We start from the raw sequence: 24,885 nt of genomic DNA, 5'->3' as shown, positions 1-24,885 counted from the left end.
AATGTTACAGCACACATGGTAATAAAGCTAAACAGGGAAAATGTTTTATTTCTATTCCTTCTACCTCTTTGAGTGGTCCGTTTAACCCCTAAAAGGTTAATATTCCCCAGTTGGACGGAACACTTCTTAAAGAACCAGCCTGTCATTGTCACTGATTTCTTCTAGCAGATAGACGAGTCTCACTTCCAGCACGTCTTCCTAAACTGTCTTTACTAGCTGTTGCAGGAAATCACAAAAAAAGAATGTAGTTTACCACATGAAAGTTTCCATATTGCTAGTGATTGCTCTTTATTTTAGGCAAACATGTTTTTTATACAATGTGCTCAGTTTTGCCAGGCTTTCTAGGACCAGGTAGGACTCCCCTCCTCTAGCCAAAAACGATTGGAACAATGAAGCCCCTGGCATGAGAGTGCAAAATGTTGGGATAGGGCTAAGTGGTAGGTAACGGCTGGGATTTGGCCTCACTCTTCATTACAGTTAATCATTAAACAAAACCACCACAGCATCTCAGCAGAAGGCATCATTACTGCAAAGACAGACACAGTCAACAAGCCGTGCCCCTTCACCTCTATTCCTTCTTCCCTACTTTATATACTTAGCTGGATTTAGAGAGGCAACAGAGATTCTCTGTTCTGTAGCCATCTCATGAGTCTGCTGATGTTACTGCAGTCGTTTTCATAATACTTCCTCACTCCTTCAAAACACCTTTCACTGATTTATATACATATATATGATGTATACATGCTGGAATCCTTTTTCCTTCAGAACTGTCTTAATTCTTGGTGTGATAGATGGAAGCAGGTAGTGGAAACCTTCCTCAGAGGTTTTGCTCCATATTGACATGACCTGATGAGAATCTCCCGTTCCATCACATCCCAAAGCTGCTCTACTGGACTGAGATCTGGTGGCTGTGGAGGCCGTTGGAGTCCAGTAAACTCATCGTCATGTTCTAGAAAGCAGCTGGAGATGATCTGAGCTTTGTGACATGGTGCATTATTTCATTTGACAATGAAAGTACAATCAGTTGAATAAAGTAGGATGTGTGTGTGATCTGTTATCTCCACCGATTTAAGTCTTTCATGGTGCCTGAACCAAATAAACAAGAAAAGCTGGATGAGAGTTCAATGAATTTTGACCTCTGCAGCCCCCCGTCAGTGTAATGTCATCATCACTCAAGTCTCCAAGCTACGCTGCTCTCAAATGAAAAAGCAGCACCGGTGTCAGGTGAAGCTTCAGGCTGAGGTTATGTCTGATAAACATCAGCAGAACACCAGAGCAGCCTCCATCAGACTGCACCTGGAGGCTGTCCTGGACAAGATGTGGAAAAAAGTAGATGAATTGTTGACGATAAAACTACTTATACATGAAACTGCTGATTTAGTCTTGTTTGCTTGCTTTTTATTAAAAATGGATGTTTACAGCTGGTTGAGCCACTGGCTCATAAACAGAAGCTACAACTCCTCAGTGCAGCAGGCACCAGTTAAAATCTGGGCCCTGGGGCCCCTCGCTGCAGGTCTCTGACCTCCTGTCCTGTCAAGCAACTTTACTATTGAAGTGCTGAAAATTTTTACACCCATTACATGATTAGATACATTCTCCTGAAAAAACAACAAGTTATTATATAATAAAACACAGAATTCAGGGGGAAAAAACTGTAAACACTTTGGGAATTTGGGAAAAGTAAAGGATATTTCATAGGGACCAAAGTACCCCACCCCCACCACCACCACCATCATTACACCAGCAGCAGCCTGAAGCGTTGATCCAAGGCAGGATGGATCCATGTTTTCATGATGTTTCCAGCAGATTCTGAGCCTAGCATCTGAACGTGGAGCTGAAATGGAGACTCATCAGACCAGACAACAAACCCGAGGTTCATCAGTCAACACTGGGCTGGTTTTAATGTTCATATACAGGTAAAGGCTGAATAACTGGGATTTTTTCCTTAAAAAAATATTTAAATGTTCTCATTTGCTGCGAGGGATAAAAGAAGCTTCCCTATAAATATTCTGTCTCTTACATCAGCAATGTCTTTGTCAAGTTTTTCTCCTTCAAAATAAGAGCTCCGTGCCGGAATAACTTGGGTGCACCGTGTTGCTCTTTCCAACTTCCTGGTTCCTTAACCAATCATATGCGACTCCCAACGGTTGCCAAACAACAACAAAGCATCGTTTGGTGTTTTTTTGTGTGTCAATGCTACTTATTTTGCCTTTAACATAGTGAATCTGTGTATATTGTGTAACACTGCACCTTTTGTTATTACCTAAATCTAACCCAGTTTTTTTCCTAAATATGGATTATTCTGTAAAGAGTATTCATTGTCTGAATAGATCTGGTAGGTTAACGTCAACATTTCTTTATTCAAAAACAGATATTTTCCTTCCAGCTTTCCTTGGTGAAAAAGGGAAGAGAGAGAAGCAACCCAACCTAAATTTACAAGGTAAAGATCAGTGGAAGAAAAAGCACAAGGACTAGAACAACAGAAAACCAGTTGACTGACACAATTTCTCCTGTCAGCTCCATTTACAGCCACTTTGCTGTTTGGCTTGTCTCTTAACCACTTTGTGCTCTGAACGCTCCCTGGGCATTCGAACTCTGTTGAGAGTGATAAAAAGGAAATTTGGCACAGGGATGCAAGAGCACAAGGTGTGAGAGAGACGAAGTGGCCTTGGGGAAGTGAGACACAATGATAAAGAAAGTGAGATGGGAAGAAAATAGAAAGAAGGAGGTAGTGAGATAATCAAGGTGAGAGGGGGGAAAAAGACAACAAGGGTATGGAAGAGTGAAGCTCGGAGGCTTACAGAGAGAGAAAAGTGGGGTAACAACAGAGAATAGCAGTTTTATAGTTAATGGAAAACCAGTTGAATGCGACTACTTTGTTGTTGTTTTTCCATTTCAGTCAAAAAATGTTTACTTTGGAGAAATTGGCTTAAATGCAAAGCTTTCATTCAGGTCTCTATATGCTGTTTGATAGGCAAGAAAATTACAGTCAACCCATAATTAGTGTCAAAACCAGAAAAGCACATGTACAGCCAACCGTCCCTTTTTGTTGTCTTCAAGGTCGTTTCCCCACTCTCGACATTATCTAGCAAATATTCACTCCTAAAGCAAAGGGCTGTAATTGCAGAGTCATTTCTGAAGATGCTGTTTTAAGTCACAATCGTTCCAGTTCGGGAGACATATTTAGCTGCATTAACAGAAAGATCATCTCAGTGTGTGCAGCTGCAGACTGGTTAGGTTTACCAGTAGATCCCATTTCAAAGAGTTATCTGGATAGACCTAAACACCTCAGAATGACAGCCCACAGGTAGTTGGAGTACTGCTGTAGGTTGTCCACATTTTATATCTGTGTTGGTTCCAACACAGTAAGGCAAGGCAGGCACGGTAAGGCAGGGTTGTTCAGCTCTGTTTGTCGAGGGCCAAAAATCCTGCAGGTTTTACATGTTTTCCTGCTCCAACACACTTGATTCAAATCACCTCCTCAACAGCTTGCTGTCAAGTTCTGCTCAGTCATGTTGACCCATTAACCTGACTCAGGTGTGCTTCAGTGACACGCCCCACAAAAAAAAAACGCCCAAAACCTGCAGCATGGCAGTCCTCAAGGACCGACTTTGTTTTAAGCCGGGAGTAAAAAGATGCTAAACACCAATCAGTAGTACCTCCAGCAGGATTATGTGAGTAATTACACACAGGGTGTTTAAAAAGCTCATCAAAGAGCCAAACCCCCGAGCCCTCAGTCTGAGCAGACAGCTTTGAGATGTTCCAGCTTGTGCTTATGAAAATGAATGTTTTTACTTTAGTATGTTCTACAACATGACAACACGGAAGGAAATGCCAAAAGCTTTAATGTACATGCAAAAAGTGCCCAAAGTTGCAAGCTGTTTAGATGCACACACACCTTGCAATCAACACAGGACTTCTCTGGAGATTCCGTCTCCATGTGCCAACAGGTTAAAGCAGGTCTAACAGTACTTTAAGGGGTACACTTTATTAGGTGTGGTTATAAGTTAAATAAATGCAATGTTGTGCAAGATCTTAACTTACAAGAATTACATCCCAGTTCAAGTCACACAGATTAAAAATGAACTCGTTTGTGTATATTTCGCTCCCTCTTCAATTTTCCAGTGCATGCCCAAGATGGAGGACTGAACAGAAGAGAACATTCTGTATATTGCATTGGTTTCCTAAGCTATGTAATTATTTTCTAAAAACTGGAACACAGTTATTATAAATTGGACTAATGTGGCTCATATAATGGATTTGTTTTCAGTAGTTTATAATTTGACTACAATGAATTGGAATGAATTGGACTGTATTATTAAAAAGTGTTTTGAGATGTTTTTGCCTTAAATTGACACTAAACAAAAAAAAACTGAACTGTTTTTTTTTTTTATCAAACTGAACAGATTATATTTGAGAAAGGGTTTAAATACATATTAGCTGTATTTTATGTCAGTCCTAATGGAAATTCTGCTTCGGACACATGACATAAAATTACAATGCTTCTAAATGATCATACAATGCAAATGTGCTTTAAAACCACAGTCTGGTGTCAAAATGAATCAGCGATGGGTCCTGATGGACTTTGACCATCACATTTTGTCATGACAGATATTAAACTTGTATGCAGTGTGCAGCCTGCCTCTCTCACCTACTGCAACTCATCGTTTTCCCTTTCCGACTGAAGTACAGCAAGCCCAGTAAGACATGCTTCTTGTTACAAAAACAAAACAGTAAGTCAAAAAGTGCAACTTGAAAACAACCAGCAACAGCAGCATGCTCCACACACGATGTCCTAAAGCAACCAACTTACTCGCAGCTGTGACCAAATCTGTCACTACGTGAGTTATGTTTGAATTCTATTTTTGTTTTTAGAATATTTGAATATTATTTACTACATTACATCATCACACAGAGATAGGTTCATTTAGATATTTTAGCATCTTAAGCGTAAACGCAGATGCAGCATAACATGTTTTATGCTTAATGAGAAGACCAACATGGACTAATTTACATGTTTTAGTAAGGTTAATCATAATCTTCTGTTCCTAATTCCTTTGCATTGCTTGCAAATAAGAGTGTGTTTGGAACAGAAATGGTGTGGAGGTTCAGTTGTGATGCACCTGCTGGGTGAATGCAGGCACAATGTTGTTCATTCTCCACATGAACATTGTTCAGTGTCACGAGAGAACAAATTTCCCTGCACATCCGTCGGCTGCCTTCAGTTTAATATTCAGGACTAAATGCCGTTCATGAATGTGCTCACTTCAACATACTCGTGCACAACACTGAATATTTTTGCACAGAAACTGAACTCACCCTGAACAGCACAATTTCAAGTCTAAGATCTAATAGTGGTATAGTGAATAGTGAATTCTTTCCATCAATAAAGAATCAAATGAGGGGTTTTTTTTTTTTTGGTTTTTTTTTTGTGTTTGTTTTTTGTGCAACATCTTTTTATGCAATGTGTTTATATACACCTTCAACGTGCTCATAAAACTTTTTTGGGTTATAATCAGACATGACCATACAAAATTATGGACAGACTTGAAAGATTTTAGTGTTCATACAGCGTGTATGTATGTATGTGCACATTTATGCATTAACAAATTTCATGATTTGTGGTAAATTCCAGCTTTAGCTCTTCTAATAAATGTCTCTGGTATGCAACAGGCATCATAAGCAAAGGGAGCATCCTGCTTTTTGGAAAATGCAATCCAAAGGAGAAACTAAGAAAGAGTCAAAAGAGCCAGTTAAATAAAAGTTTCATGAGAGCTCTCTGTCTTTATAACACGAGTCTTCCTCTACAATTATTTAAAGTTCTTGGGAGGTTGGTTGGTCCAACCAGTTTGAGGAATCTTCCGTACGTGTCCTGTGGATTTCGTCCGTCTCAGTCTTTTTTATTTCTTTCTAAAATCCTGGACTGGTCATGTAAATATCCAGGCTCTGTGATAGTTAAATGATATGCTGGAGGTCTGTTTGACAGAGTCTGCTGTCATGGTGCAAAATAAATTTGGTCCAATCAGATGTTTCACAGATCAACTAGATGATGAAGACTGTGAAATCATTTCTGATCAGGACTCCATAACTCAGTGAGCTAGCCGGGAATTTAATATAATATTTAGAGTTACAGCCCTGTGTGACTTTTACTTCTTGGAAATTATAATTAACAACTATTTCTCTTCTTCATCTCTCTGTTCAGCCTTGAAATATAGTTTTTCACTCACAATTCTACTTCTCTTCCTCCTTTTCTTTCACCCTCATCCCTCTGTCTATTTTTTGATGACCTGAGAGACGGCGGCCAATGAAAGACAAAAGGTAAAATGGGTATGGATTTTTCTCACTCAGCCAACCATCCCTTAGATGATTAAGTAGTTCATCAGGCAGAAATATAGAATTCTTCCCGGCGTGTTCATCGACCTGTCCTATAGATACATTAAAATGTCGGCAGGAAATCGTTGCAGAATGCAGCGCACTACAGATAGACTGCAAGCTTCTCCCCCGCCATTGATCTTTGTTGCATCTTTGTGTGCTGATGTGTTGAGTGTGGAAATCCTAAGAGCATTGCTCAACACATGAGACATCACACACATGAAGCCATGACTGATGGCGGGGGCTCCTGGAGGGTTTTTCTTTTCCTTTTTCTGCAGTATTAAGAAGTCTGATGTCTGTTAAATCAAATCAAGGCTTCTATTTTACTTTATATGGTATATTTATGTGGAAACACCCTGTTCTGATGTAGAAGAATACTTATTGGATGGCTTCTGAAAAATAGAATTAAACTGTGCAGCTTTAGCATTTATGTGTGTGTGTGTGTGGGGGGGGGGGGGGGGGGGGGGGGAGCTAATATCATCTGCACGCTTCCTGCACCGGTTCTTGAAGATTTTTTATTTTTATATTTTTGTACACAAACTGTTTGGTGCCATTTAATAAAATGCTGCTAATTTAAGGGACCAAGGGATTGCATCAAACCTTCTCTTGGATTTAATCCCTCTTTTTGAGCTGCACAAGATGGCAGTGGAGGGAAAAACAACCCTTTTAACAGGAAGACACCAGCAAAAGCTTCAAGAGGGGGTAGGATTGAGTAAACAGGGAAGAAGGGTAACGTGATGTTAAGTCTTAGCCAGAGAGACCTGCTGACAACAATCTGGTTTAGTTTGTTTTGATGCTGGATAACATGATTTCATGGCAAAATGTCATCATTTGCTCTTGGTCTCTTGGTTAAAAGTAAAATACTGGCAAATCATTCATTCATTTTCTATACCACTCAGTCCAGTTCGGGGTCCCGGGGAACCTGGAGCTTATCCCAGCACTTAGGAGGCGAGAGGCAGGTACTCTTGGACAGGTCACCAGTCCATCGCAGGGCCAACACAGAGAGAGACACAGCCACTCACATTCACTCCCAGGCAGAATTTAGAGTGACCAGTTAGACTAACATCATGTCTTTGGATGGTGGGAAGAAGCTGGAGAATCCGGAGAGAACCGAGCATTACACGGGGAGCGCATGCTAACTGAACTTTCAAAGGTTTCTCATATAAATGTACTTTCTCAACTCTAAAACACGGATTCACATTAAACATGCCTGAAAATTATCTAACCTTAAAGGAATGACAATCAGTAGTCTGAAGACTTGTGTGCAATAGTTTCCATCGGGATTGTCTAATTTCTCAATAAGCAATTTCTTCCACCATCGAAACGTGAAAGGAACTAAATTAAATAAAAAACTGACATAATGACTTCAAAGCTCCTTGTGATGGCTACAGGGGCAGGTAGAGGAAGTCCATCCCATTTTAAAATGTAACTAGAATAATAAATAATCCCAGTCAGATATCTCAGAATGATTCAAAGAGGCATGCAGACACCACTCTGATCCACCCGAGTGTGAGAAGAACTCCCACCCCACTCTGACTGTACCACTACTGTAATCTCTACAGTATCCTTTACATCCCGCCAAGCAGAATATACAGTATTATTTACAGCTATCATAGCTGGAGGGGTAGAGCGGCTGACCACCAACACAAAGATAAATGGATCAATACCAAACCACCATTAATGTCAAAGTGTACTTGGGCAAGATACTAAACCCCAAATCTCCCCTGATGTGCACATCAGTGTGTAAATGTGTGTTTGGTTAAAGGGAAATGTGTGAATGGGTGAATAAGAAACACAAGGCAAAGGGCTCTGTTTAACCCAGACAAGGTTAGAAGATGCTGCACAAATTATTATTCATCTCTCAATTTCCATACTGTCTATAAGCCACGTGCACCCAAAAACAGGAAACCTATTGCATCAACATCCTGTGTCTGCACAACAGTGATACTAAATATATTATGTTTAATTTATATTATGTTTAACAGTAATACTAAATATATTATGTTTAATTTATATTATGTTTAACAGTAATACTAAATATATTATGTTTAATTTATATTATGTTTAACAGTAATACTAAATATATTATGTTTAAACATAAATATATTATGTTTAATTTATATTATGTTTAACAGTAATACTAAATATATTATGTTTAATTTATATTATGTTTAACAGTAATACTAAATATATTATGTTTAAACATAAATATATTATGTTTAATTTATATTATGTTTAACAGTAATACTAAATATATTATGTTTAAACATAAATATATTATGTTTAATTTATATTATGTTTAATAGAAATACTAAATATATTATGTTTAAACATAAATATATTATGTTTAATTTATATTATGTTTAACAGTAATACTAAATATATTATGTTTAATTTATATTATGTTTAACAGTAATACTAAATATATTATGTTTAAACATAAATATATTATGTTTAATTTATATTATGTTTAACAGTAATACTAAATATATTATGTTTAATTTATATTATGTTTAACAGTAATACTAAATATATTATGTTTAATTTATATTATGTTTAACAGTAATACTAAATATATTATGTTTAAACATAAATATATTATGTTTAATTTATATTATGTTTAACAGTAATACTAAATATATTATGTTTAATTTATATTATGTTTAACAGTAATACTAAATATATTATGTTTAATTTATATTATGTTTAACAGTAATACTAAATATATTATGTTTAAACATAAATATATTATGTTTAATTTATATTATGTTTAACAGTAATACTTAAAATATTATGTTTAATTTATAAAAGTAAAATTATAGTTAAATAACTATGGTGAACAGATTACTCAAACTATAGGTTGTCTGAAAAATCGTGTTTCAACATCTGGTCGTGTGCTGCATGAAACATGTAGGTTAAGTATGGTGACATTAAACACATACAATAAAAAACATGCAGAAAAGACATGTCACTTCTGGACCAGGAAGAATTCAAGTTAATCTAAAAAACATGTTTATTCAACTCTGTGACGACAGAATCAGAACTGCGAGATTATTTTACATGTATTAATTTATTTTTTTTATGTCATGGAGGTGCTGGAGGTTATCACAGCCACCCTGGACAGGTTTATTCACTCTCTTTTTTATTTTAGTCTTAAAATTCTGACCATCTACAACCGTACGTACGTACGTACAGCCTTGATCATCTAAACTCCGTGTTGGTTTTCTGCTGCAGCAGCGATGGAGGATGTGACTGGTTTAACATATTCTCATCATACTGATAATCACTCAGAAGTTGTGGTGATGAAGTTGCTCATATTGGTGTGTATTAGTGGACAGGAAGAGAATAAAGATGAGGAAGATGAGCAGGGTGGTCTGATGAAGAACCTCAGTATGTTGGCTAAGGTGGTGGACATTCTGGGTCCCTGACAGACCTGAACAGCTCATTACTCTTACCTCCACATACATTTATTCACACACACACACACACACACACACACACACACACAGAGAGAGAGTCCTACAGGTGATTTTGCTGTTGCCATGGAAGCAATATAAGTGAGCCTACAGACTGACGGTTACATCATACAGTGAGCTAAACATTGCTAGCGTACTGGAGTTCCTTCCTTATAGCACCATATTTCTCTTTTTGTTAAGTAATATAAGAAATATTGAATTAAACTTATAATATTTATGTTGTGAGGCTGTTATAATGTGACATTTTAGTCAATAAAGTTTGGAAATGCTGATCCTCTCAGTCACTAAGGAATAGGATGAATTAAAAGAAGAAAATTTAGACTTTTATGGTCTTAAAGTAGAGCAGCTAAGATGGCGCTGATGAAGGAAATAAGTTCCGATACATGTAGATATGTAACTGGAACATAATTTTAATCAGCCTGCTGCTGAAGTCCCAGTTTAATTAGTTAACTAAGATTTTGTTGCAGATCCTGCAGTAGCAGATTATCTTGCATGGAAATGAACACATACACACATATAAACTAAGCTTTAGTTCAGTTTATAAGCGGCAAAAAGACTTAAATATGCCATAAATCAAAGCAAACCTCTACATAACATCAGACTGCAATAAAAAGAACACAGAATCTTTTTATTTTACTACATTAACAGCAACCTGACAAAATACATACCACTGCTTACTTGGTAGGTTTAAGCATGCGTCATTCAAAACAATTAGAGAAAAAATCTCTAGATAGATTATATCTGTCTTCATGTTTCCTCCAGATTTTCTATTGATCTTTGTTTGTTCCATGAAATCATTAACTTTTTTAATGTTTTCCCAAACTGGTTTTGGTAAATACTTCTGGGAATTCTTACCATGTCAAAGAGAAAGTTGTTTTATTTTCCAAAGTCAATACCAAAGTCAGACCTGTAGGAAGACCTCGAATCTAGAGGGAGCAAAGGAGAAGATGCTGTGGTTGTAGAGGACAGGAGCAAAAGGAGAACATGGAGGAGGAATCTGACCAGTAAACTGTTTGCCATCAAGGAAAATGTAAATCACGAGCAAACAAAAGAGGGTTGACAGAGAAACAGCAGGAATATTGTGAATACAATATTGTGTGTTACACCATCACACGGTTGCATGAACATTCTCCAGACTCAGACTCCTGTCAGCTTGGCTGTGTGCAGACTGCAGACAGAGTGGCATGAGGAGGAATTGCAGTTTTTAGTCACAACAGATTACATAATTCTGGAAATGTTACTGAAGGCCTCTGTGAACCTGCAGCTCACACTGCAGCTCAGTTCAGATTTTTTGCCCATATGTGACTCATATATTCAGATTTTTTAACGACAGTCTAAACAGTACAAATCCAGTTTTTTAAAACATGGCCCAGGCCACTTTCATATGTGGTCCTAGATCGGATCTGTGTCTAAGCGACCTCAGTCTGAGCAGTCAGGTCACATTTTATCCGACTTTTGCGTCATTGAAGTGAGACCGACATCACAAATCGAATGTAAACAAAGGTAATGTTAGAGCATCTTTTTTCAGCTCTGACTGCACAACAGCTCCAAAACTGAAAGGCATGCTACGGACTGCAGCATGCACATTTACTTCTGTAAACACAGCGTGCTGCGTGTGCCGTCCACGTACCGTTCACACTTAAGTGTGATAGAGGTTGCTTTGAAATGATAATGTGAACGACTATGCAAAAAAAAGAAATCGGACTTCGGTAAAAACTCGGATTTGAGCATTAATTCCTGCAGCCTGAACGTAGCCTGAGATACTGAACTGTTAAGGCTGGTACACACATAAAGATCATCGGGCTGTTTTTGTCCTGATTTTGCCCTTCCAGACCAAGGACAGCAAATTATCTTGAGTGTTATAAGATTTTCCTATAAAATGATCCTGTGGTCTGAGGTGTGTTACGAGCAAATTCATCCCAACAATCAGCTCTGAAACGGGTTGTGGCCGTCAATCGGACGTATTGAACGCGATTAATATTTACAGCCAAAAATCTTCATGTGGTGATGTGGAACAGAACGTAGCCAATCAGAGAGCGAGCTGACTGGGGGGAAAGGAAGGATATAAAATGTGTGTTCACGTCGCTTCCAGTCTGTTGATTTTCAGTTTGGACTTTTCTCTTAACACTGGTCCCAAGACCACCATCATTCCCTCGTCCTGTATATCCTCTGTCATGGTTGTTGCCACGGTTCATCTTTTTTTCTGATTGTTGTCATGGTTCTTCTTCTTCATTTTTGCTAAATCACATTTGATTTCTGGCTCGGAGGACTAGATTCTAGACCAGTTGCGAGACAGCGTCGTTATGTGTGTGTTGTTCTGTGCTGAGATTATCGGAGCCACCACACACACGGTCAGAACTGTAAAATACCTGATGTCATGTGTGGAATATCTAACAGAAAACATGTGTGTAACAGCTGTTACCAGCGGATGGTTTTTGTCTTCAGATCTGATGTTGCATGTGTCGTCGACTCAGTTGTTGCAAACACAACGCCCCCATGCATTCATGGTAATCTCTAGAAATTTCATCTGCATCCCTGCTACACTTCCAAATTCCCCGTCTTTCAAAGCAAATTCCCAATCTGGTAAAACTGGGAATTTGTAGATTTTCTTTGTGACAGCTTTGATGCTTTTATCTCAAGACCACAAGTTAATTATTATCTCAAGATAACAAAGCTCATTTTTCACGTGATTTTTTTCTTATTCCCTCTGAAATTCCCCCTTTTAATGAGACAATGACATACTGAAATGGTTACAAGCTTTGTTTTCTTAAAGTCATGACACGACGGAGATGAGCTCTAAAATCAGCTGTTAACACCGAACTGAACTGGTAATACTTACTGGACAGTCTACGACAGTAAGTTGAGGCAACTGTGTCTTTTTCTGTTTGCTTCCTGCTAGTGGCTGTACTGGTGTTTTATCATAGTTCACACCATCTGAATAACAAAACCACAATCTCGATATAACCAAATAAATTTTTGTTATCTCAGAAAAAACAACACTCATAAATATTCAAGCCGTTCTCAGCTTCCATGAAAATGCAAAAGCCTGGACACGTTCCTTTGTTTAGAGCAGATACAATAATTCAATCAGAAGTTTATTTTTGCTCCTTTGTCTTTTGGCTCTTTTTTAATCTGCCTGAAGTGCCGTCGCTCACCTTGGTCCCACTTTTCTAGCTCAACAGGCCACCAGAGGATTGCTCTGGTGAATAACTGTTGTCTAATACTCCTTGACCTCTCCCGAGTCTCAATGGCGGAATCTCAGACTGCCTAATTTTAGGCCTCATCTCTGTGGAACTGCAGGGCAATGTCAAATTTAGTAAATGTCTGCACACTCTCACATCTCATCTCCATACAGTCTGTCATGGCATAATAATCACTTGTGAATGAAGGCAGACAAGGGCGATTGGCTGATCCCAACAGCCTTATTATGTTTACCGTTAAACACACTGCCTTTATTCACTGGCTATGTCGGACTGAATTCTGTCACTGTAATTATAGACAAAATGTCACCATCTCTCAACTGTGTCCTCAAAGTGTCAAATCTATTTCCAGGTAATGTGCGTATTTAATCATTGACTGCAGGTTGGGGGCGCAATTGTTTTGGATTTATAATCTTTGATAGATAGCGCTGATAAAGGGGTCCTGGGCATATTTATGTGGCCACTCTTATGTGTGGTAGTTACTGCATGCAGAGTATAATGTTGTTTCTGTTATTATTCACACTCTTCATTTAGAGTGGAGCACAATGTGCATTTTTATAGTGACAGGACAAAGAGTCACAATGGCAGATGAGGTTGTAACGGCCCGTTCTCATTCCCCGAGTGTCAAATACCGCCGTTTCATGTCTGAAAAATGCACATAATGTCCTCTGGCATCGATTCCTTCTGCACCCGCCGTGGGACTGTGTGCAAATGTAAACCACCAGCTATTTCTGTCAACAAGTGGCACCAGAATAAATCTTAATATTAGAGTGTGTAAAATTCAGATTTTAACTAATAAAAGCAAAGTCTGCTCTTCGCTAAGGTAAGTCTGTGCGTAGAAGATGTGATAAGATGGGAAATAGACTGGCTCCCTTCATTCAGAAACTTTTTGGAAACCTAAATAAAGTTTTTTTGTTTGTTTGTTTTAATTTAAGTAATTTAACTGAATGACTCCAGAAACGACATTAATGGATGTTTGCAGGAATGACATAAAGCGACATGTGACTAAGTCCACGTAGATATAGCTTTTTTTGTTTGTTTGTTTTTTGTCTTTCGAAGTCATCTCTTTTTTTTATCAAAACTCCCAAATAATTCTACACAAGGACAACATAGAGAATGCTCAAAGAAAGAAAAAACTTTGGTTTTTACTGCTTCTTTGTATTAATAAAACATAATTTGATCCTCTTGCCGAGTCTTCAGATATGCTCAAACCCAACCTCAGTGGCACATGATATAATGCAGTAAACTGTGATATCATTATTTATTTAACAACATCCATTTCTTTTATTTACCTCTGTGTTGCATCGCCTCTATTTGGTGGACCTAAGAGACCAATTGCTTCTATTTTAAAAGCAAACTGACTTCATAATGTTTGACACAAGATTCTTAATAAATTTGGGATCTACTGTTTTACTTCCCGGCTGCAGGAAAGATTGTTTAGAAACTCAGCTTTTTTTTTTTTTTTTGGATATCAGCAAGTTCATTTCACTTGAACTTGGACATATTTTACAATATTTATGCAGCCTTGAGAGACTTGGAAGTTGTGCGGTGTGCTGATAATCCAGATTACCTCCAGTCTCTTCAGCCCACAGACACTGATCACAGGTCAGTTTTCTTCCTCACCTTTTTAGCTGAGGGAACATTTTAGATCTTGGTTTGCATCGTAGCATGCTGAGCTAACTTACAGGACGTTCCTGATCTTCCTAGGCTGGGTCTTTATACATCACATCCCACAGCAACTAAATCTGGTGTCTGGGATTGTTTTTTTAATAAAGAAGGTGAACAGTTGTTGTGTTTTCTAGTAAATGTTTTCTCCTTTCTCAATGAAACGTGGATTAAATTATTTAAATACCTCTGAATTGACTGTTTGCTTTTATCTTACACAAAGTCCAGACAGCCAAAGTTAAACTGGACACAGCTGACTCTTGATCAGGTCTATTGGTGAGAATTTGCTGATTCTTTATCAAAGAAGCCAGACAGCACTAAAATAAAACTCAGATTCCTATCAAAAATATTTTTTACTTAAAACATTTAATTCCTTCTGCCTTCTGTTCATCCTATTCTCAGCTTCTGACTCATCTTTACATGCTCCTAGACGTGCATGCTTTTCTTAGCTCTCCCTTCACACCTTAAGCCCTCCGAGCTTCCAGGATTTACACCACAACTCTCTTTTCTCCAGCTCCTAATTCAAATCTTTAATAAAGCACTAAGCATCGCATTAAGCTTCATCCATGATATTGAGAATTCCCTGGGTCTTATTTAGTCTTTCATTTTTGTTCTAAAAGCTAAGTCAGACTGACAGATTAATAAAAGCTGTCAAATACTAACCACTGATAACTTATTATTATCTTTTTTTCTTTTTTTTTTTTTTGGTGCAAATTATAAAAAGGTAAAACTGTTCAAGATATGGTCTGAGCTGCATGACACAGAAAGTGTGTGAGAAGACGTAGGAGTCTAAGATCATAAAAAAACAGGAAATGATAAAAAAGAAAAGGTGAAAGATTGGAGAAATGAGAAAATGATGAAGGGAAAATGTGAGTGGGAGCAAGAAAAGATAAAAATGAGAGAAGAAACGGAGAGTCAGAGAGTGCTATCATCTTTAAGTAAAAGGGGTCCTTGTCTGATCCCTTCCCTCCCTCTCTCTCTAACACACACACACACACACACACACACACACCCTCCTTCTTAGTGACTGAGTCACCACGGCAACAGAGCAGAGGGTAAATCGCCACAGCAATTGCCCTAGGACGTGCCATGCATGGGAATGCTGAGTTCCTGCTGCCGCGACAGTGTATAACACACGCATCCTGGCACACACACAAACCCACACACACATATATCAGTATTAACCGCCTCCTCCTGAATCTTCCACCACCACAGACTACAACCCAATAACCTCAATCACTGATGTTCTGAAGAGCAGTGATGAGCATGACGCGATGCTGCTGATGGTGTTGACAGGAAGGTGTCTGATTAGCATCAATCTGACCCTTTTATTTATTTTCTAAAACATACTTACTTATTTTCTCATCCTGTTACATTTAAATCATCTTTTTTTGGAACACTTTTATAAAAAAGTTTAAATATGCCAGACAGACTGGATGGTGATGGTGTGAAGTCTGTAAAACTTTATAACCCATATCTTACGATATGTGTACAATTTTACAAGATGAACACAAGAAATCTAAAGAATAATGGACACTTTTTATTTGGATGTCAAAGTAGGAAAACATGCTTTATGTTTTGTGATAAAAGTCTCTCTCACTGTCTTTGTCTTTCCATTGTGGCTGTGAGCTGCTGCCATTGTTGGAGGCACATTTGACTTATTTCATACCTGAACACACCACTGTGAGACTGTGGTCGGACAGATTCTCATCGGTCTTAAGCGATGCTATGCTGCCAGCAAGGGTGTGTGTCCTGTTATAAACCTGGTGAGAAGGATTTCTACAGATGTGGTAGGAATTCGACTCGCTTCTCATGGTCTCCAACTTTGGAAGCACACCAGCAAACCTAAATTCAAACGTGTATCTGTAATGCCCTGATTATTCCACCATTTTGAACCTTTGCTTGTTCACATTTCTGACAGAGAAGTAGCCTGTAGTGCTACTTTCCATGGAAGCAGTGTCGAGTCCATGTTCAGCTGCTGGTTCTGCCTTTCCCGCATCAATTTGCTCTCAGTTCAGACATGTTAACTTTAACCTCTCCACCAAGGCTTCTACCTTATAAATAGAAAAACTGAATGCAAGAGGTGCAGTAGTCCCAGCTTGGATAGGAAGTGTGGAGAAGGTTAGAAGTTACCTTTATTACACACAGTGGGAAATGTCTATTTCACTGCTGGACAAGAGATTAGAGTTCAAAGAGATTCAGCGCTCTTCTGCGCACAGAATAAAGCCTTCGTCATGGCACAAACACAGATGGAAAGTGTTAAATACTCATTCCATCAGACTTTTGTACAATGAAATAGTCATGTTAACACCATCAAAACATATTCCAGTGGTATGTGCTGAACTGATTCAGTTTAATTCAGCTTGTTTCTCAGCACAGTGCTGGTTCACAACAAAAACATTTCAGGATACTATACAGAGACATTAACCAAGTTCCATCCCATTCAGTCCAGTTACACTCTAAACAAACCCAGTTTATTAAAGTTTGAGTAAAACTAAATCTCCTCATACTAATTTAAAATAATTCAAAAAAGATTCACGTTCTGATATTTCAGCACTTTTTATTGACACCATGAAGCTGGGAGGGTTTTCAGCGTTCAGCAGAGTGAAGCTGAATCTATTCTGATGCTTTCGTCATCACCAGATCTGGATCGTCTAACCTCCATCATGGAGATTTAGCTCATCTCAGACGACCTCTGGGGGTGTTTTAATGTGGAAAAATGCTTCTCAGTTGATGACTTTTGTTTGTTTTCCACCAGTGTTGCAGCGCCACAAAACAGCTCACCTCCACTTTCATGCAGAGGTCTGGGAAAGGGTCATATTTTAGAAAGCAGATGCTTCACATTGCTCTTGCCATATTTGATGGCGTATGTATATCGGGCAATGTGGAGGAGCGCTGTGACTGGTCAGTTGGATTAAAGTTGCTGTGAATGGACAAGACTGAAAAACTGGGCAGAACTGGTGTGGACTGGCTGAATTTGTGTTAGCAGTTGTAATCGCAATATCAAATTTTCCTGATAAAAGACTGACAAGAGGAAAATTGCATTAAATCTCCATCTTGCTTCAGTCCCCTGGAGTGACTCCTAAAATGCAAAGTAAACTGGCCTCACATCCGTGAACTAATTCCACCAGCTTTAGAGCCTCCAGTCAAGTGAAACGGCCACATTTACTCTGTGGCCCGACATGACTATTAAACTGGACTGAAACTGTGTCTGGAGACGAAGCATCTTAACTTGTATAGAACTCGTAAGAGAACTTTGCATGAAAGCACCGTTTTATCTTTTATTTGTCAGTGTGAGATGGTTGACAGAAAACACTGCTGACGGCAGGGTCGTCGTGAGATGCGGGGCACATGACTGTTTCAGGAACTGTGTCAGTCCTTGAGAATAACAGATCTGAAATCATGAGTGAAAACAGCCATAAAAACAAACTCTGCTCATGTCCCATTTGTTTTGTTACTTCATTTGAAGTGTGCCATGCCGGATTCTTTTGCTCATTTCTACCTTTTATGTGATAATGCATTATGTATCGAGTGAAGAGACCATCCCCCACAAACTACTCTTACTACTATTTACAGGAACTGTGTGAGTGTGCCTTCATGAATTTATGTAAAAGAAGAAGAGCAGATCGGAGTATAACAGATCTGAGTTAAATGGAAGGAAAGCTGAAAGATGACAAACATGGTTATTAAAATGTAGACTGACAGGAAAGGTTGAATCAATTTAAAGACATCCATAAAATTAAACTGCACAAAAAAGATGCATAAAAACACATTTTAACCATTGTAAAGATCTGCATTAATAAAATACTTCATGTTGGCAACCAGATAAACGCATCATGCTCTAACAGCTCAATAAACCATCATGCCTGCACTGTTTGTTGACACCCACACACCTGCTGAGGCAACCTCTCCAAGGTCATGGGGTCTGTATTCAATATTCCTGGCATGTGCATGAACACAATTTGAAAGAGCTGAAAGTAGACAGTTTAACTCTAAACTGCCTATTTAATCAGCACCTCACACAGCAGATAAGTAAATTCATTCTGCTAATAAAGGATGCAGAGGCTGTGGATTGGTGACTGTTCTATCAGCTTTGCAGCAGTTGGGGCAGAAGCACCAAAACCAGAGACTCAGAGTGCATTCAGACCAGGAGAAACTGGTTTGATTGGGTAAGAAATGCAGAGGAATGTTACTTTTACACTGCACTTTACTCAAGGGGATTAAAGCACAACATCATGCAGTTACAACAACTGCTCTCTAGGGGCATTATTGTCCAAAATGTCCACTGACTAAGAAAAAAAAGCAGAACAAAGAAGAAAATCCAGCTCATTGATTGGCCAGGACCAAAAACAGTTAATCCACTGCAAATAAACAATAAAGCAACAATAAATGATGCAGTTTTTACCAGAATCCATCCAGTCCAGCAGCAGGAGACGCAGCCAGATATACAGCATGCTGAATATGATGTGCTGCAAACCAGAGTTTATCTGGTGATGGGCAGTGTTCAGGTCTTTCTGTTAACTTACTTGAACTGTAGATAACTAGCCTAGAAGAAAATAATATTTTATTGATTTTTTTTGTTTCCTTTCCAAACTGAAAATCATTTTCTTTCCTTAAAGCAAAAACCACTTGGAATCTAGTCATGTGAAGGAGTAAAATGAGAGGAAAAGTGCAGGGATATTGAACTGAGTAGCATGTAGTGCAGAACAATGTCTAATGTTATTTGAGAAACAAACAAAAAGAGACATCAGTTTCAAAGTGAAGTGGAGATAAGAGCTCTGTGGCCCTGAGGGAATTGCTTCAACAGCAAACAGCATGTCAGGCTCCGCACTGACGACTAAACAGGTGTCTCTTTTTCACAAACGTCTTTACAGCAGCAGGTTTCTGATGGTCCTAGCTTTAGCTGTCAACAAAACCTTTAGCTTTAATGTGCTGTGCAGAGATTTTGACCTTCATGATTAAAACTACTGTAAAGGCAGTCATTTCATTAACATACATAATTCCCACAAAGCGTATGTGTGTGTATGTGTGTGGGGCTTTTCATAAGATATTTTCTTTTCATACTTATATGTTGAGATGCAATAAATTGAAAAATCTCTTAGAAATGAAAACAGCAATTAGCTGCATCTCAGTGATCTGGAAAACATGTATGAGTGGATTCAGAAGACACTCAGAAGAAAAGCCTGTGTTCTGTGGAGGACCAGGATGAGTGGATGGATGATTGCTAAATATAATTTCATGTGCAAAATCTGATTCATAGAAAAAGAAATCAAAATCAAAACCAGGTTTTCCTTCCTGGTTCTGGTTCCGATGCAGGTTCTGATGCTGGTTTTCCTTCCTGGTTCTGGTTCTGATGCAGGTTCTGATGCAGGTTTTCCTTCCTGGTTCTGGCTCTGATGCAGGTTCTGATGCAGGTTTTCCTTCCTGGTTCTGTTTCTAAAGGAGGTTGTCCTTCCTGGTTCTGGTTCTGATGCAGGTTTTTTCTTCCTGGTTCTGGTTCTGATGCAGTTTTTCCTTCATGGTTCTGGCTCTGATGCAGGTTCTGATGCAGGTTTTCCTTCCTGGTTCTGGCTCTGATGCAGGTTCTGATGCAGGTTTTCCTTCCTGGTTCTGTTTCTAAAGGAGGTTTTCCTTCCTGGTTCTGGCTCTGATGCAGGTTCTGATGCAGGTTTTCCTTCCTGGTTCTGTTTCTAAAGGAGGTTGTCCCTCCTGGTTCTGGTTCTGATGCAGGTTCTGATGCAGGTTTTCCTTCCTGGTTCTGGTTCTGATGCAGGTTTTCCTTCCTGGTTCTGGTTCTGATGCAGGTTTTCCTTCCTGGTTCTGATGGAGGTTATTAGAACTATAATAAACTGGGTTGAACTGGACTGTGACTTTTGCTGCTGTTGTCTGTTTAAATCACCTTCACGTTGTTCAGATGCAGCTTCCTCTGTCAGAAAAACCAGACAGAGACGAACTCTGCTCTACAACTTTTTTTACCTATTACTTGACTAATATTAATATAATATATTAATATTTTGACTTAGATATAAAAACACTCTAATCAGGAGAAAATGGACAGAAGAAGTAAGTAAGTGCTTGATCATGCAGCCAAACATATGAAACAAAACTGGAAAAGTCATTTAAGTGTCACAGAAACCCGAAGAAGAAATGAAATGAAGATTAAAAGCAATTTAGACTATGACTTGCATGTATAATAACAGCTTAGAGAGATGATGTCCTTAAAAAGGTCTGGTTATATGACATAATGACATGTAATAATGAAACTATATATGTTATTGCACTTTCATTCAAATTAAAAGCATGAGCAGGACAGATGGATGGCACAGTTACATCTTTTCATGTCAAATAAACAAACCATCAATGAACTTATATGTGGTGTTTATAAATGAAGGAATAATGTTGTTTAATAGAGTTATTAGTATTTTTTTTTACTAACTGAAATAAAAAAAACTCCACATTGAGAAGAATTTGGCTGAATCTTGGAGATGGAGGTAAATAAATTTCCATTCTGGCCTTACACCTTGTTCTACATCATTATGGTGTTTTACTCCAAGTGTGTCATTATTCTGCATAAGAAACTGAAATCAAAAAGCCTCAAAGCTCCACTTTTCATTTAAATAATGTTTACTTATGACATGATATCAATGAGACTTTTCATTTTGCTTTTACAGCATCAAAACAAAGCTTTACAACAGTTCCAAGAACCAGCGAGGGGATTGTTATATTGGGACTTGTCACTTCTTATTAAAACCCTCCTTATTCAGGTGGCTATGGATCAATTAATTATCACTTTGTAGTGATTAGTATTACACACACTCTCCTCCAAGCAGGAAAACAATCATCACTGTTAAGGCTTCATTAGAAAACTATTCTTAAAGATTTTTCTCTCAGACACTTTTTAGATTAGAGGTTAACGGGAATTATATAAAGACCCCGTCAGCTGTTAATTAATTATGTCAATTTGATGATGTGAGTTGATGACAAAGATAGACATCTCTTCATCACCCTTAAAGGCTGAAGGGGTTCAATCTATCTGTAGGAAGATCTAATCTATGGACTATACATATATATATAGATATATATCAGGGCATGAGTTCCTGGTACACCTAATAAACTGGTGCATGCGTCAGAGTTCGGCTAACAACTTAGCAACTTTGCTGCTATATTTAGCGCGTTTTCAAATCCGTGTAGCAACTATATTTTTAAAAAATCAACTAGTGACTTTTTCTGGTGTCATTAGAGACTTTTGGAGACTCACTTGAAAACACATTTATTTCTTCTCATGAGCCGCAGTAGCTTCCGCAGACCCTCCCACGTCTAAAGACATGCAGCTGCAGTCAGGAGATAATCACCTCCGCTGGAGGGTCAGACTGAAAATGAAACATGCAAAGCTGATGCTGACCAGAATCAGAAATGTTGCTTCAGGAGCAAATCCATCAGACAGCAAGACGAGGAAATAACTGGTTTTGTTGTTGCTGAACACTGCTGTGGGGGCGGCGTTTAGTTCACATAGCATAGCAGGCGGCCCTTAAACCAAACCCGTCTCCCTGATCCACTTTCTCATCTACCGGCTGAACAGTAAAGGACACCGGAGCCCACACAATGTTAAAAATATATGTCTAACGCTTGTTTATAGAACATACACAATATGCATCTCATACATGTTTTACAATTTCTATTTGGAGATTAAGTAGATTTCATTATCGATGATGTCATGATGACATCACAACCAATCTACTAATTGATTTTGACAGGCCTGACTGGTTGACTCAAAAATCACCTAAAATGCCCGTCCGGAATATATTCAGTATTAAGGCTGTCAAAGGATTAAACATTTTTATCACATTAATCACAGCTTAATAATTAATTAATCATGATTTATCATGATTAATTATCATTAATCATGATAAATTTCCCCTTTTCCTGGCCAGTGTCATTGTCTGGCTCCCCATCAAAACAATTCTAGACCCGCCCCTGCATATGAAGTATAAATCCTTTCTACCACCTGTCAGCTACTTTATTAAAAATGAAAGCTCCTCTGATTTGTATCTCAGAACCCGTTCATAATTTCTCTCACATGGCCCCTAAATAATCACAGAAGACGTCTCCTTGCTTCCTTTTGCTGTTTAACTCTCACTAGATATCTGAACCTGGTCTGTCTTCATAGACGTGGCTGTCTGAAGACTAGTATATTTTACAGCTGTGTCACTATCAAACCTCAATAAAACTCAAAAGATACATAAAATAAAGACAATGCCTAACTGAAACAGACTGTTATCAGCCTGTTTCATTCTTCAGCTTTACAGCGACATGGATCTGATTGACATGAGACTGATATATTTAGCTTACTATTGCTAAATATATTCCAAAAACAAGGCTTCTGGGTAAATATGTGCCGGTGTGAACCAAGAACAGTTAGTTTCCTCCTTTTCAGCTGAACGATAAACAAATGCCAACCAGCATGTTGCCTCTACACACTTCCACGTCTCGCCAACAGATGCTGAGCATGCATTAAAAATTTAAACTAATTAATTACATAAATTAGTTACCACCATTGGCACATAATTTTTTTAAATAAAATGATAAAAAAAAATTTAAAAAGCACATCTTTTTGACAGCCTTTATATTCATACATACATACATACACACACACACACACACACACACACACACACACACACATATATATATATATTGTGGTGTATAAAGATTATATGAATTAACATGTTAGAAATGATCATTTTGAAAAAAGGTTATTTGTTGACAAAGCTTTACATTGAAACTAATATAAAGAACCTGAAGCACCTTGCAGGATAAAGAAGATTGAGTTGCATCAACAGTGGAAACCTTTCTTAACCTCCGTAGCTACCAGGTGATCACAATAAAGAAACCAAAAAGAGCATGTTTGGCCTCTTTTGACTGCAGGCTATGACTGCAGCTTTAGACTAAGACGAGCAGGAGAGGGGATGAGAGGGTAAAAGAGGCATGCTCAGACTAATTGCCTAAGCTGTAGATCAATATCAGAGCTAAGAAGGAGACCACGGCTCGCCAATAGAGACAGCCAATAGATCCCAGGAGTTTGACTGTTCCCTTGGGTTGAGATTTGTCATTCTCGCTGGAGCAGTGAAGTCAAAACAGTTGCTGAAAAAGAGCTAAATATCTCCTGATCAGATGCTGTCAGTCAAGCATTTCCAGCCCATTTCCAGGATGCCAAATAATGTGATCAGACTACGAGTTCAATCAAAATTAGACACCGACAGCGAACGCTGCAAATGTCATGAAGTTTTTTTCCCTTTAAAGGAAATGTTTCCAGACTGTAACAGAAACTAGTGGAATAAATTAAACAAACTGTTCCAACTGGTGGCAAGTGATTGAAGCAGTTTATCCCATTTTAATTGGTTAGGTAATTCAGCTCGAAACTTACTAAAATTATCCAGTTTATTTCCAACAAAGAATCTGAAGCACTTCGTTTAATGGAGAGTCAAGTTAAAAAGATTCAAGCCCCAAAGAAAATGGTTGATTTATCTAAGATTTACTTAATATTCACATAATACTTGATAATACTGCTTAAGAAGAACAATTTAACGTTGTCTAAATGTGAACATAACAGAGGCAGTGAAGCAAATAACTCACATTTACACAGTAACAATCACAAAAGGTTAAATTCCTGCTGAATATGCATCTCCCATGAGTATTTACAGAACTGGTACTAAATTATTTGAGTAGGTCTGACTGTCGAGTGGAACTAACTTAATTAATTAATATACTTAATTCAATCACTTTTACAAATGGCAGCAATTTGTTTATGTTGTTTACATAATTATCTTAATTTCAAGTTAATTGAATCAACAAACTAAGTTTTTATCACTAACCAAAAGAACCATGTGGGAGTCGCATGAAAAATTGCACCTTAGATGAACTACAACCCAAATACTCGTTTTAGAGTTTATTACACATCAAGTCAGTCATATGACACATCAATATAAATACATGACTGATAAAAATATGCTAGAAAATATCTAATAAGGAGAAAAAACAAGATAAGCAGAAAAATAATTAAATCATATTCAAGCGGTTTTAAAAGTAAATCAATTATAGATGTTGGGTAACATCAGTGCTGTGTATTGATGCGGGTATGGTATAAAGTAATCTTAGTAAATTATGCACCCTCT

The 24,885-nt window shown here is 38.0% G+C and overlaps 1 protein-coding gene across 8 annotated transcripts in view; it reads right to left on the bottom strand.

Annotated features, from left to right (window-relative positions):
• nlgn1 (neuroligin 1) overlaps window positions 1-24,885 on the bottom strand; it is a 327,369-nt gene that overhangs the window by 235,897 nt on the left and 66,587 nt on the right. Inside the window, exon 3 of one of the 8 annotated variants that reach the window (XM_042006521.1) lies at window positions 6,259-6,287. The exons of the other annotated variants lie outside the window; for them this stretch is intronic. Within the exon in view, the coding sequence (XP_041862455.1) occupies window positions 6,259-6,287 (29 nt within the window). The remainder of the gene's footprint in view (window positions 1-6,258; window positions 6,288-24,885) is intronic. 8 annotated transcript variants of the gene reach the window in all.

The sequence above is a fragment of the Melanotaenia boesemani genome, chromosome 14, assembly GCF_017639745.1.
Source record: "Melanotaenia boesemani isolate fMelBoe1 chromosome 14, fMelBoe1.pri, whole genome shotgun sequence".
Lineage (NCBI taxonomy): Eukaryota > Metazoa > Chordata > Actinopteri > Atheriniformes > Melanotaeniidae > Melanotaenia > Melanotaenia boesemani.
This window is presented reverse-complemented; position numbering and strand designations above follow the sequence as displayed.